The 16,233-nt window shown below is 38.7% G+C and overlaps 1 protein-coding gene across 7 annotated transcripts in view; it reads right to left on the bottom strand.

Moving 5' to 3' along the window:
- NCOA1 (nuclear receptor coactivator 1) overlaps window positions 1–16,233 on the bottom strand; it is a 192,877-nt gene that overhangs the window by 77,853 nt on the left and 98,791 nt on the right. For all 7 annotated transcript variants that reach the window (XM_066378753.1, XM_066378752.1, XM_066378750.1 and 4 more), the window contains one exon: window positions 16,059–16,164. In XM_066378753.1, coding sequence (XP_066234850.1) covers window positions 16,059–16,147 — 89 coding nt within the window. In that variant the 5' untranslated portion in view covers window positions 16,148–16,164. The remainder of the gene's footprint in view (window positions 1–16,058; window positions 16,165–16,233) is intronic.

The following is a 16,233-nucleotide window of genomic DNA, read 5'->3' as shown; positions in this document are numbered from 1 at the left end:
AAGGAGCAAACAGTACATATACTTGTATTTGAAATTATTTTACTTTCTCAATAACTCCTTGAAATAGAAAATCTGAATTTTCAAATTACTTGGTTATAGCAGGATAGGCTATACTAGAGTTCAAATAAGTTATTATTAGAAATTTGATAAACTCTTGATTCTTGTAATAACTAGACTATAGTCGGTCCTCATCAAAAAGAAAAAAGTATCGATCCAAAAAGTAAAATAAAAACAATAAATCAATAATTAGAAACCAAGGTATAGAGAATGTCTTAGTATACCACTTTGTTTTTAAAAAGTAGAAAATACCATCTACTTATAAGTTCTCATAAATATAATAAATAAAATCAAACTCAATTTATCTTAAAGCAAAATAATGAGACAAAGGATAACAGTGTAAACAGCCAGAACTTTGCATTCACTCAAATGTTCTGAATGAATATTTTTCATTTATATTTTCCAGTCTTTACCCTTGGCTTATTTAACCAAATCATCAAACTACTTTATGTAACATAAACAAAGATAGTGAAGTATTACTTTAAAATGAATGTTTTTGCTATCAAGTTAACATAAAGATTGGTCACAAGTAGGCCCTGACCAGCTGGCTCAGTGGTACAGTGTTGACCTGGCCTGTGGATGTCCCAAGTTCAATTCCTGGTCAGGACACATAGGAGAAGCAACCATCTGCTTCTACATCCCTCCCCATCTACCCCCCCTCCTCTCTCCTTTTCCCTCTCCCACAGCCATGGCTCAACTGGTTCAAGTGAGTTGGCCTTGGGTGCTGAGGATGGCTCCATGGCCTCCACCTTAGGTGCTAAAAAAAAATGGAGACTATAAAAGTGATAGCATTTACATGACAACATAGTAAGTTGAAAAGAACCAAGTCAAATAATCAAATGTTTTACCTACATAAAATACTACTAAATGGCTCACATTCCAAAACAAAACCAAATTTTAAAACTATTAACAAATATTCTGTCTATATCCTTTATATATTACATTATCAAGGAATTAGTCCCATTTTACTTAGTAAAATTCTTACAATTTCCACAGCTAGTACATGCATACAGCAAGATCTTGACAAATTTCACACCAAGGCACTGAAAACTAGGCATGAAGAAAATGAGTACCACAGATTTTGATATATACAGGCTTTAGAGAACTCCAGCTGCTAGTATTTTGGAGCACATCTGCTTTTTATGCTAGAGAAACTAATATTAAGTCTAAGGTCTGAGCTGTTTAAATCTATGGGTCTAAACGTCAACATAAGTACTGTAATTGGATTCACTTGGTAAGGCTCCCAAGTCTACTTTTGACTTTAACTTTTGTGTAAAACTGAAGTGCTTGAAACCACGGTAAAGTAAAAGAAAAAGAAAATGGATAGAATGGGCAGGACAGGTAGACAGAGAGGTGACAGGAGAAGCAAGAAGCTAAAAGTGATGAAGTGGTAAAGTGTCTATAAAATGACTTAAAAATGAGATGAGGAAAATCACCACAAAATGAAGTAACTAATAAGCAAGGATAGGAAATGAAAGTAGATATACTCAAAGTCAAAAATGAAGGAAAGGTGGAGATGACAAAAGAAGTCTATTTTAACAGAAAGGAAGGTTTTCTTTATTACTTTGGGCCACCTACATTTGTCCTCTCACTAACCCACTTTATTTTCATTTACATTGCAGGAAAGCTAGTTAATACTACTATGAGTTAATTTCTTATGTCTCTTTCTTTTCTTCAACTTACTAGTTTTTTCAACAACTGCTCCTATACTTATTATGTGCTAGATAACCATTTACTATATCCTGGGGAGTAAGTTAAACTTAGCCTCCAATTAGCCAGAAAACAGAAAAGGAAACAGGCCATTATCTAACTATGTTAACAAGATTATAGTATGAGAGAAGGGCATAGAGACGGGTTCTAGACCTAGGAATGAGATGCCTAAACCTAGTAGTAGGAAGAGACTGGTTTCCGGAAAGAAAAAAACAGCTCTTTCAAAAGTTTAAAGTGAAAATATCAAGTTAAAGAACCTATAAGGAGTTCATTTATTGTAGCTAAACTACAGACCCATCTCTATGCCCTTCTCTAGTATTATAATCTTGTTAACATAGTTAGATAATGGCCTGTTTCCTTTTCTGTTTTCTGGCTAATTGGAGGCTAAGTTTAACTTACTCCCCAGGATATAGTAAATGGTTATCTAGCACATAATAAGTATAGGAGCAGTTGTTGAAAAAACTAGTAAGTTGAAGAAAAGAAAGAGACATTAAGAAATTAACTCATAGTAGTATTAACTAGCTTTCCTGCAATGTAAATGAAAATAAAGTGGGTTAGTGAGTGTAAAGCCAGGAGGCACAGCCAGGGCCACCATCAGAGCAGCCCAGCCCATACAGGTTCGCATTGGATTCGGACAGTCGGCAAAGAAACAATGGAGCCACAAACTGGTGGGCCATAGTCTTTAATTCTAGCTTGCACCCGGTGGGCAAGTAAAAACACACTGGGCTCCAAAACCCAATCACATTCAGTGCTCACAAAGCTACTGATTTATCCGAGTTTCCTAGAATCAAAGGTTTCTAGCTCACCAGACTTATTTTCCTCAGTTCCCCATCTCCTTCCTTATCCCAGATACAAACTCTACACAAACTGGCATCTCACTCAGCACTCCACCATCTTGGCTGCTTCTCCTGGCCTACTCCACGTGGCCTCCTTCTGCTCTCTGTTCTGTTCTCTCCTCTAATGATAATCTCAGGAACCAAGAGCACAAGCTCCCGTTTTGTCCCCATTTTATAGTGTAGAAATCCAAACCTCTAATCCAGGGGTCCCCAAACTACGGCCCGCGGGCCACATGCGGCCCCCTGAGGCCATTTATCTGGCGCCCGCTGCACTTCCAGAAGGGGCACTTCTTTCATTGGTGGTCAGTGAGAGGAGCATAGCTCCCATTGAAATACTGGTCAGTTTGTTGATTTAAATTTACTTGTTCTTTATTTTAAATACTGTATTTGTTCCCATTTTGTTTTTTTTACTTTAAAATAAGGTATGTGCAGTGTGCATAGGGATTTGTTCATAGTTTTTTTATAGTCCGGCCCTCCAACGGTCTGAGGGACAGTGAACTGGCCCCCTCTGTAAAAAGTTTGGGGACCCCTGCTCTAATCCAATATACGAAATAGGGAAGTCTCTAATACAAAGTCACTTCTCTGAGGCATGATTGGATTGAACCACCCCACATCAAAAAGGGTGGGAAAGGCTTAATCCCAAAACCAAGCCCCAGGCTACAAGGATTCTCAACACACATTAATATCACCTGGGCAATGGCCTCACATGGGCAGCGGCCATTTTTAACAAAGTGAGCATAATACATTTTATCTGCCCAACAGTGAGAGAAGCAAAAAGGGCAAGAAATGAGGTCCTGGCCAGGTCACAAGGTCTCTTCTGTGACATGATAAAGAGCATGGTATATTATATACTTAAAAGCACAAGTTCAAGCTTCCTCTGTCATTTGCTAGCTCTGTAACCCTAGACAAGTCACTTAATTTAACTTCTTTAAGTTTCAGTTTCCTTATCGGAAAAACAGGTATAACAACGTTAATTTCTCCCCAGAATTTTGTGGATTAAGAAGATCATATACATAAAATGCTTAACTGGCCCTCTTGAAGGGCCAGCACACAAAATCTGCTTTGCAGCCACTCACCCAGGCTCCAGCAGAGGGAAGGCGGCTCACAGCAGACTGGTATTATATGTACAGGGAAAGAGTGGGTTATTTGGCTTCAGGGAAAGGGCAAGACAGTTACCTACAAGGCAGCTCCCATAAGGCTGTCCTCTGATTTCTCAACAGAAGAATTTCAGGCCAGAAGAGATGGCATGAACTATTCAAAGTAATGAAAAGCAAGAACCTGCAACCAAGACTATTCTACCTAGCAAGGCTATCATTTAAAATGGAAGAAGAAATAAAGAGCTACCCAGACAAAAAGAAGCTAAAGGAGATCATTACCACCCAACCAGTACTACATGAAACAGTAAAGGGACTTCTTTAAGAAGAAAGAAAAAATAAATAAAAGAGGAGCATAATTATAAAGAATAAAATGGCAGTAAGTATTTATTGGCAATAAGTATATGCCAATAAATAAAGGCTCCAATCAAAAGACAATGGATAACTGAATGGATAAGAAAACAAAACTCATATACACACTATCTACAATAAACCCACCTCAGAACAAAAGACACACACAGACTGAAAGTAAAGGGATGAGAAATTATTCCACACAAATGGAAACAAACAAACAAGCTGGGGTAGCAATACTTATATCGGACAAAATAGACTTTAAAACAAAGGCTATAATAAGAGAAATGATGGCATTACATAATTCTTGGGGACCAAATAAATAAACAGGGTATTTTTGCAATCTGGACAGAGGTGCTGGGCCCGAACCCCACCTCATTTGCCTAGTTAACAAAGAGCTACATCTGATTCTCATTTGTCTCACCCATGTTCTCTGGAGAAGGCTGGAAGCTAGTTTCTTATTAGTGTAAAGTAGATTTGAATGATATGGTGAGGGTTGTATTTGAGTTGCCTTGGAAACTTAATTGAATTGCTGATGGACCACATTTTGTCTATGAATAAAAGTGGATGTGCTTCTGGGAGCACGGACATTATGGCTAAGGAACAGTAGAGACTGTTTGCCATGGCGTCTTCCTGAACCCATCTGTATGTATATATCTTTAAGTCCCTATGATTTATTTCAATTCCGCACTTTTTCCCGTTTGGGACCCCAATATGGTATATACTTGTTGTGGTTGGATCCCAACACATAATGCTAAAGAGATCAATGCAACAAAAGGATATAACCTTCAAAGACTTTTATGTACCCAACAGAGGATCACCTAAATATACAAAGCAAATTTCATAACATAAATAAGAGATCAGCAGTAATACAATCATAGCAGGTAATTTTAATGCACCATTGACATCAATGAACAGATCTTCCAGACAAAAAAATCAACAAGGAAACATCAGCCTTCAATGACACACTGGACCAAATAGACTTGATATTTTCAGAGCATTTCACCTCAAAGCAGCAGAATATAATTCTTTTCAAGTGCACAGGAAACATTTTCTAGGACAGACAACCTGTTATAACACAAAACAAGTCTCAATAAATTCAGGAAGACTGAAATCATAGCAAGCATCTTCTCCGACCACAATGGCATGAAAGTAGAAATCAATCACAAGAAAAAAAAACAAAAACTAGAAGGCACACAAACACACAGAGGCTAAATAACGTTACTAAACAATAAGTGGGTTAACAATGACATCAAGAAAGCAACAAAAGGTACCTTAAGACAAATGAAAATGAGAATACAACAACCCAAAATTTATGGGACACAGGGAAAACAGTTCTAAGAGGGAAATTCGGGCATTACAGGCCTATCTCAAGAAACAAAGGAAATCTCACAATCCAGCCTTACACTTAAAGGAACTAGAACAGGTGTCCCCAAACTTTTTACACAGGGGGTCGGTTCACTGTCCCTCAGACCGTTGGAGGGCCGGACTATAAAAAAAACTATGAACAAATCCCTATGCACACTGTACATATCTTATTTTAAAGTAAAAAAACGAAACGGGAACAAATACAATATTTAAAATAAAGAACAAGTAAATATAAATCAACAAACTGACCAGTACTGCAATGGGAACTATGGGCCTGATTATGGCTAATGAGATGGTCAATGTCCGGTTCCATATTTGTCACTGCTAGCCGTAACAAGTGATATGATGTGCTTCCTGAGCCATGACGTGTGCCTCCCGTATCACCAGAAGTAGTACTGTATGTGAGCGACGACGCCACATATAGTACTCCAGGAGCACAGGATGCATTTGCTGTGCATCCTCTCACTGACCACCAATGAAAAAGGTGCTCCTTCCGGAAGTGCGGCAGAGGCTGGATAAATGGCCTCAGGGGGCCGCATGCGGCCCCCGGGCCATAGTTTGGGGACCCCTAAACTAGAATAAGAAAAACAAACAAAGCCCAAAGTGAATAGAAGAAAGGAAACAATAAAGATCAGAGCAGAAGGAAATAGAGTAAAAAAATACAATATAAAAGATCAGTGAAACCGCCTGACCAGGCGGTGGTGCAGTGGATAGAGCATCGGACTGGGATGTGGAGGACCCAGGTTTCAAGACCCCGAGGTTGCCAGCTTGAGCGTGAGCTCATCTGGTTTGAGCAAAGCTCACCAGCTTGGACCCAAGGTCGCTGGCTTGAGCAGGGGGTTACTCGGTCTGCTGAAGGCCCGCGATCAAGGCACATATGAGAAAGCAATCAATGAACAACTAAGATGTCGCAACATGCAACAAAAAACTAATGATTGATGCTTCTCATCTCTCCGTTCCTGTCTGTCTGTCCCTGTCTATCCCTCTCTCTGGCTCTCTCTCTGTCCCTGGGAAAAAAAAAAAAAAAGATCAGTGAAACCAAGCGCTGGTCCTTTGAAAAGATAAACAGGATTGATAAACCTTCAACCAAACTCTTCAGGATAAAAAGAGAGAGGATCCAAGTAAATGAAATCAAAAATAAAAGAGGAGAAATAACAACGGACACCACAGAAATACAAAGAATTATAAGAAAATATTACAAACAGCTATATGCCACACATCAGACAATCTGGAGGAAGTAGATAAATTCCAAGAAACATACAATCTAAGAAAACAGAATGAAGAAAAAACAGAAAATCTGAACAGACTGATTACAACTAATAAAAGTGAATCAGTAATCAAAAAACTGCCAGGAAACTAAAGTCCTGGACTGATAGCTTCACAGATGAGTTTTACCAAACACTGAAAGAACTAACACCTATCCTTCCCCAACTATCCCCAAAAATTCAAGAGGTGGAAATGCTTTCAGGCTTATTTTACAGACCAGCATTATCCTAATTCTGAAACCAGATAAAGACACTAAAAGAAAGAAAATTACAGGCCAATATCTCTGATTAAACATAGACGCAAGAATCTTCAATAAAATATTAGCAAACTAAACCAAGAAATACATTAAAAAAATCATACACAATGATCAAGTGTGCTTTATTCCTGGTACAATATCTGCAAATCAACTAATGTGATATTCTACATAAACAAAATGAAGTAGATTAGCCCTGGCTAGTTGGCTCAGCAGCAGAGCATGACCTGATGTGCGGAAGTCCCAGGTTCGATTCCTGGTCAGGGCACACAGGAAAAGTGACCATCTGCTTTTCTACCTCTTCTCCTCCCGTAGCTCAAATGGTTCGAGCAAGTTGGCCCTGCGTGTTGAGGATGGCACCATGGCCTCGCCTCAGGTGCTGAAATACCTTGGTTTCCAAGCAACAGAGCAGCTGCCCAGATGAACAAAGCATCACACTATAAGGGGCTTGCTGAGTGGATCCCAGTCAGGGTGCATGTGGAAGCCTGTCTCTCTGCCTTCCCACCTCTCACTTAATAGAAAAAAAAAATGAAGGATTAGAATCATATGATCATAACAATAGATACAGAAAAACATTTGATAAAATCCTACACCCATTCATGGTCAAAACTCAGCCAAGTTGGGAATGGAGGGAACACATTTCAATATAATAAATACCACATAGGACAACACACAGCTAACATTTTCAGTGGGGAAAAACTAAAAGCATATCCTTTATTATCAGGAATAAGACAGGGATGTCCACTTTCGCCACTCTTATTCAACACAGTATTGGGAGTCTCAGCCACAGCAAGTAGACAAAAAGAATAAAGAAAATCCATCCAAACTGGAAAACAAGGAGTAAAATTGTCATTTTTTCAAGATGGTATAATACTGTCTACAGATAACCCTAAAGATTCTACCAAAAAATTTCTAGAACTGATAAATGAATCCAGTAAAGTACCAGGATACAAAATTAACATTCAGAAATTAAATGCATTTTTATACATCAATAATGAACTATCAGAAATATAAACTTAGAAAACAATCCCATTTACAATGCTGCAGTAAAAATAATTGTACACCTAAAACCTATATAATTTTATTAACCAGTGTCACCCCAATGAATTCAATTTTTTAGAATCTGGAAAAATTAAAAATTAATTTTTATTTTTAAAAATTAATGAATTAAAATGAATTCCTAGGAATAAATATGTCCAAGGAGCTAAAATACTTGTATTCAAAAATTATGTCATAAAAAAATTGAAGATGCAAATAAATGGGAACATATATCATGCTCACAAACAGGAAGAATTAAGATTGTTAAAATGTAAATACTACCCAGAGCTATCTGTATATTCAACACAATTCTGATCAAAATACCAATGATATATTTCACAAAACTAAAACATTCAATCCACAAATTTATATGGAATCACAAAAGACTCCAAATAGCCTCAAGCAATCTTAAGAATAAAGTTGGAAGTATCACACAACCTGACATCAAACTACAAGGCTAAAGTAATCCAAACTAGCATAAAAACAGATCAATGGGAAAGAACAGAGAGCCCAGAAATAAATCCATGTCTATATGGACAATTAATATTTGACAAAGGAGGCAAGAACATATCATGGGGTAAAGACTTTTTATTCAAACAAATGGTGTTGAGAAAATTGGACAGATAAATGCAAAAGAAGGAAGGGATCCAGACTATCTCCTTACACAAGAATAAACTCAAAACAGATTAAAGTATTAAATGTAAGACTCAAAACCATAAACTCCTAGAAGAAAACACAGGCAGTAAAATCTTGAGCATTTGTCTTAGTAATGTTTTGGGGTGTTTTTTTTTCCAGATCTATTTTTCACTGCTTGGTATAGTGAGGTCACTGTTCTTGCCAGGAAGTGAAGTCACTGCTCTTGTCTGAGGAGATGCTCTCAAGCCCAACAGAACTTGGAACCCTGGTAACCAGACAGCCTCATTCTAAAACAGCCCCTACCAAGCTCATCTGGCCAGAGACATTTGCATTGACAGAATGTCCTCCTGGTGTATGCCCCTTTCCAGAGGCCATGGCCTGTGCCATGTCTCCTGACCTCACTGATGCCCACCACTGCTGTGTGAAGAACCTCGACCACACCTGCCCTGGTGCCTGCCAGAGAAGAGGAGCTGCCTTTGGACAATGCACAGGGCAGCTCGAGAGCCGCTTGTTCAACAATCAGAGGAATCTGTTTACCCCTCCTCTTTGACCTCTTTCTTTTATTTTCTGCAACTGTTATGTTTTTCTTTTCTCCGTGGCATAATTCAGTTCTTTATTTTATTTTTATTATTTGAGAGTTTGAGTGTTTCCCCCTTTTTCATCTTTCATTTTTATGTGGTGTGATTTAAATAATAAATAAAAGTTATTGTTTATATTTTAAATTGTGTCATTCCTGAGCATGAAGTATATTCATGATGCTGTGCAAATATCACCCCTCTCTAGTGGCAGATGGTTCTATCACCCCAAAAGGAAACGCTGCACCAAAAGTACTCACTCCCCACTCCTCCTGGCCCTGCAACTGCTGATCTGCTTTCTGTCTCTGCTCCTTTGCCTGTTCTGGATTTTTCCCATCAATGGAACATTACAGTAGGTGCCTTTGTGTGTCTGCTCACATACTTTTGTTTTTATCTGACATAGCATTTTGATTATTTGAAAGGGAAATTCCAGATGGATTAGAGATCAGATGTATAGGGGTAGAGACCGCTGTGCAAAGTGTGACCCCAGGGCTAGAAGCCAGACAGGCAATGGCTGGCCCTTCCTGTGCCCAAAACAAAAACGAGAAAAATACAGAAATCTGGAAAGATACACCACAACCTAGAAAGCATTCCTCACAACTCAAGGCCAGAGGGAGGTTTAACAACCCTGTGGCGCAGAAATCTCCTGAAGTCGGTGTTTCCTAAAGGGACAGAGGGCAATCACATGCGCTTCCAAGGAAAGGCAGCACACACGCCTGTGCAATGTCACAGATGCCAGATCTCCCTGATGGGGACACATGCTCTGTAAAACTATGGGGAGAAAGCACTGTCCCCATCAGATTGGCAGGCTTTTGGTCTGGTGGCGACCAGCCCTGGGGACAAAATGAGGAAGGAGAGGTTCCAGCAGCTCCCAGGAGAGAAGTGGGAAAGGTCCCTCCTCTGAAAGAACAGGATGCAGGACCCATCAAAGTTCCACAGGTACACACCTGCACCTGGCAGTGCTCACCCTAAGGGTTACCCTACAGAAACTCTGGTTCAATTTTCATAGATGTATTTTCAAGACTACCCATCAGAGCACAAAGGAAATAGCTGGGAATTGGGGAAAACACTAATTTCCATGGAGAGGGGATGAATTCCACCAATCCTGGTCCACATGGACAAGGGAAGTGGAGCAGCTGCTAAAGATGGTGCAAGAGTCTCCACGTGCCAACAGATAGAGACCTCAGGGGTCCTCTCACATGGGCCAACCATCTGCATCCAGGATCCCAGCTGTTAGATCACATACATGTGATTTCAGCAGGCAGACATGCATATAAGAAAATCAGTCTGTGTCAGTGTAACAGAGACGATGAGACAGAATGAGAGAGGCGAACTCTGAGACGTATTCATCAAGCCAGTCATGATGGTGACTTGTAGGATGAGACTTGCAAACCTCTTACCTTCTCTTTGAGATGATGTCTAAAGGTTTATAATGCATGCATGACTTTGACAGTTCTAAATATATTAAAGTCGTATGTCCAATGTTATCCATTTATCACTCATCTATGGAAGTAGTGTACATTATTTAGTCTTATTTTAAAGAAACTTTGACAAGGAAAATAAACATTTATTATAGTACAATAATGAATTCTAAAGGAATTCAGAATCAAGTTCAAGTAAAGAACAAAGTTGTTCCAGGGAGGAGAGCCCTGGCACGGGGTGCTCAAGAGGCATATACTGTCTATGGCCATACCACCCTGAATGCGCCCAATCTCGTCGAGAGGCATATACTATTAGCTCAATCAATGTTATCCATTATAATCACTTTGATTTATGATTATTTATTTTCAGGGCAAGAGGGAGCCCAGAAAGGTTTAAGAATGAGTGGCATAACCAGAATGATAAGCTTATTGAAGACAGAAAACATGTGTCACACTTCACTTATATCCTTGTAACACCACGCACAAGATGCTGGTTGAAAAGTAGGCATTTTATAAGCACTTGCTGAGCTAAATCGGAATTGTTAAATAAACATAGTGCACAGATACCCACCAATTTGAGATCAGCATTTTAATCCTCACTTTCCTGGAATAGTTAAGGGATGCAGAAAAGGTAAAAGGAAGGAGATACAAGACATCTCACCCCAACAATTTACTGAGAAACTCCTGTCCAGGGCCATTGCACAAAGGGCTAGCCACACCCTGAGGTCTAACATATGCTCCTTATGATTAATGAGTTCACAATCTGTTTGGGAAGACAGCATACAATAACTATGAAAAGAAACACTGCAAGGTAGTTCATGCACAAACTTAAAACAGTTTCAAAATCACAAAATTTCAGTTGACCTTATCAACAGTAACACTCTTTAAACTCTGAAACCTATACTTACAGACCCAAAGAAGCTAATGTTTTCAAATATTTTTAAACTCAATGTACAAAGATATTTATCTGTAAGACACCTAAGAAGAGAAGAATGTAAATCTTGGTATCTGTGATGTGACTGTACAGAAAAAAAAATCAAAGAGTATCTACAGATAAACCATTAAAACAAGAAAGTTTAAAACAATAGATGAATATGAAATCAATACTTCCAAATCATTAGCATTCCTACACATCAATAACAGCCAATTAGAAAAAAAATGCAATAGACGAAACTCCTAAAAGCAGTACAAATTCTATGGTACCCTGGACTATATCTAACTAAAAATAGGCTAGGCTAGACATTCATGGGGGAAATTATAAACTATTGTTGAAAAACACTGAAGACTTGAATATATGAAAAGCCTTTATATTCATAAATAAGAATACTTTATAATTGAGAGCCTAGAAAATAAAAATGTCAATTCTCCTTAATTTCATCCATACAAGTTAATGAAATTCTTCTAATCCAAAATTCCAGCAGGATTTCTTTCAGGGGAAACCTGAGCAGGGAAAACAATTTTGAAAGCTAGTAAGAGTGACTTGCCCTACTGCTCCATATCAAGGTGATTACCTTAAGAAAGTTCAGAACCAGATCTATTATGCAGGAGCTTGGTCTATAATAAAAGTAACAGAACAAAATGCAAGGAAAGGACAGGGTCATAACCACTGATGTTCTATATGGGAAAAAATAAAATTAGTTGCCTACATTATATCATTTGCAAAATAAATTCTAGATTATTTCAACTCTAAATGTGTATTAGAAGAAAATACATTAAGAATGTATTTAAGTCCTTAAGTAGAAAAATAATTTTCTTAAACAAGACCCCAAAAAGCTCGACACATGAAAACCTAAGGCTTAAAGGTATGTCAACAGACATCATAGAGTTAAACAGATGAGGAGAAATTATTTGCATTAAATATAAACAAAAAGAGTACTAACTAGAAAATTAAAAACAACTCTTACAAATAAAAAGGTAAAAGACAAACAACCCGGCAGAAATATGGGCAAAAGACACAACCAGAAAATTCACAGGAGAGGAAAATATGAGCAATAAGAACAAAAATTATGATCAACTTATCTAGTTATCAGGAAATGTACTTAAAATTATAACCCCACACCATCAGACTGGCAAAAAGTTCAAGTAAGGAGAAAATAGTGTGGGTAAGGATGTGAGAAAAAAGGAACTCACATTGTCATTTGAAGAACAATGTGGCAATTAATCACTTAGTGAACATTGATATGTGTACAGGTCTGAAAGAAACTCTTGTGTATAAAATATAAGGTGTGCATGAAGATGTTTGCTGCAGTGTTGGCTGTAAGACCTAAAATTTCTAACAAAAAGGTTATTTATCTATAAGGAATGTCTATCCTTGTGGATATGGATATTTCACATGTAGTACACTCATGTAATACAATATTAATCAAAAGGTAATAGGACTGAATAAATACATGTATATTTATATTTTAAGATCTATGCTAAACAAGTATATTGAATAAAGATACAGTACTATACAGTAGTATGTAAATTTAATAAATGTTCTATATTGCTCACAGATATTTATATATACATGATTATTAGAAACAAATTGGAAGAACTGCAGATAAATAAAGTTATTCATTAATAGCTTTACTACTTTTATTTAGTAAGACTAGGCAGCTGTGGCCTGGTAGCTCAGTTGTTAGAGCATCATCCTAATACAGCAAGGTTACAGGTTCAATCCCCAGTCAGGGCACATACAAGAACCAACCAATGAATGGATAAATAGCTGGAACAATAAATCAGTGTTTCTCTCTCTCTCTAAAATCAGTAAATTAAAAAAAATTTAAGACTACGCAAAAATGATAAAACATTAACAAAATAATAATATAGCAAGATATTATCAATTATATGTGGTGGGTATATAGTTTCCTAGTCTTTATCCTTTTATAAAGTTTAAAAATGTCCCTGAGCCCTGGCCGGTTGGCTCAGTGGTGGAGCGTTGGCCTGGTGTGCAGGAGTCCCGGGTTCAATTACCGGCCACAGGAGAGGCGCCCATCTGCTTCTCCACCCCTCCCCCTCTCCTTCCTTTCTGTCTCTCTCTTCCCCTCCCGCAGCCAAGGCTCTATTGGAGCAAAGTTGGCCCAGGTGCTGAGGATGGCTCTGTGGCCTCTGCCTCAGGCGCTAGAATGGCTCTGGTTGTAACGGAGCAACGCCCCAGATGGGCAGAGCATCGCCCCATGGTGGGCATGCCAGGTGGATCCCGGTCGGGCGCATGCAGGAGTCTGTCTGACTGCCTCCCCGTTTCCAACCTCAGAAAAAATACACACACACAAAATGTCCCTGAATAAAAAAGTAATGTAAAAGACTTTAATTTTATTTATTTTTTCTTAAATTTTCCTTTAAGAAGGACTGACTTTAAATACAGACAGAAATAAGAACACTAACTTTCACAACACAAATCTGGATTTGACCTTGAATCAATGTTCCTCCTAGCATCTGGACACTTATTTATGATTATGAGTGTTTAGTTATCATCTTTCTGTGACAGTCTGAACTGTAAGAGAATAGTCGCTTTTCTTTCTCCAGTCTGGAACCTGGCATTGTCCCGTTAACATTCTTTCTTTCTCCCCACACGAGAAAGAGCATGTAATTAAATGACAGAAGAGTGCTCTGCTGCTTTCCTCTCCAGATCAGTGACTGTCAACTGGAGGCCATACTGCTTTCCCAATCCCAGAAGACATCTGACAATGTTTGGAGACATTTTTGATACTTACAAGTGATTTGACATTTTGGTTATCATAACTGATATAAATACGCTACTGACAGGCATGCAGAAGCCAAGGATTCTGCTAAACATCTGACATATACCGGACAGCTCCCCACAACAGACTGGTCTGACTGACAAGGTAACTGTGGAGGTTGAGAAACTTTGTTTCAGATCCTAGAAGATAAATGGAATAAAATTCCTACTCTTTTTTCAGGTGGCAAGCTATGCTTTTGATCTGATAAAGGTACCTTCTCTATCTGGCATTTGTTAAAGTCTCCTTAGCAATACTTCTCTTTTAGCCTATTTAAGGTGATCACATTCTATATAACAGTGGTCCCCAACCTTTTTTGGGCCACGGACCAGTTTAATGTCAGAAAATAGGTTGCCGGTTCGAAACCCTGGGCTTGTCTGGTCAAGGCACATATGGGAGTTGATGCTTCCTGTTCCTCCCCCCTTCTCTCTCTCTCTCAAATGAATAAGTAAAAATCTTAAAAAAAAAACACAAAACACAACTCAGAAAATATTTTCACGGACCAGCCTTAAGGGTGGGATGGATAAATGTATCACGTGACCGAGAAAAGCATCAAGAGTGAGTCTTAGCCTGACCAGGTGGTGGCGCAGTGGATAGAACATCGGACTGGGATGCGGAAGGATCCAGGTTCGAGACTCCGAGGTTGCCAGCTTGAGTGCGGGCTCATCTGGTTTGAGCAAGGCTCACCAGCTTGGACCCAAGGTCGCTGGCTCTAGCAAGGGGTTACTCGGTCTGTTGAAGGCCCGCGGTCAAGGCACACATGAGAAAGCAATCAATGAACAACTAAGGTGTTGCAACGCACAATGAAAAACTAATGATTGATACTTCTCATCTCTCTCCGTTCCTTTCTGTCTGTCCCTGTCTATCCCTCCCTCTGACTCACTCTCTGACTCTGTAAAAAAAAAAAAAAAAAGAGTGAGTCTTAGATGGATGTAACAGAGGGAATATGGTCATTTTTAAAAAATAAAACATCGTTCAGACTTAAATATAAACAAAACGGAAATAATGTAAGTTTATTTATTCTTCTCTGTGGACCAGTACCAAATGGCCCACGGACCGGTACCGGTCCGCAGCCTGGGGGTTGGGAACCACTGCTTATATAACATACAAATGTCTAATTTCATAATCATTCTTTAAAATCCTGATATCATAATATATTTCTTAGTTCTACTAATACCAGAATGTTCTAAGATAGCAGTCAAAGATATAAAATAGATTTATTTATTCATTTGACAAATATTTACTGTGTCCTTACTATACACAATCCATACATTGTGTTATGAACTAGGGATAAAATACTGAACAAGAACAGACAATGTCCTTAACAAACGGCAGCTTAGTTTGTAGTGGAAGAGCCAGGGATTCATGAAATAATCACACAAACTAATAAAATCTAAAATTATGGATCAGAGCTACAAAAATATATGAGACAGATACATGTATGGTAAATACTTGACATGGTGGTAATGAAAGGATGAGAAGGCTCCCTTTAAGGAAGTAGCGACTAGGCTGGCGTCTGCAGAACACCGACTGCTGACTCCAGGAAACCCAGAGAGAGCAAGCTGGGTTGGGGGTAGCACAGTAAGGGAGCAGGGGAAGGAGGAGAAAACGGTGAATGTGTGGGACCCAAAGCAGGCCAGTGAAGTTGGAGTACATAAAACGAAAGCTCTCAAGTGGCAATGAAAATGATAAAGCAGCTCTGCCAGAAATAGACTAAGGAAACAGCGTTCCTACCTTGATGCCAGTGTGTCACATGGCGATCCTTTTCTCTTATGTGAGTCTGGGTTAGCAGGGTCGGATGAACTGTCCCCGAGGCCACTCATGTTGAAAAACTTCACACCTAAAAAGAAAGCACAACAGTAAGAAATGTATCCTAATAAACTTGCCAACCACAGGGGAAGACCAAGCT

Source organism: Saccopteryx leptura, chromosome 3, assembly GCF_036850995.1.
Source record: "Saccopteryx leptura isolate mSacLep1 chromosome 3, mSacLep1_pri_phased_curated, whole genome shotgun sequence".
In the NCBI taxonomy this organism is placed as follows: domain Eukaryota; kingdom Metazoa; phylum Chordata; class Mammalia; order Chiroptera; family Emballonuridae; genus Saccopteryx; species Saccopteryx leptura.
Note: the sequence above shows the minus strand (reverse complement) of the source record. Positions and strands in the feature narration are given on the sequence as shown.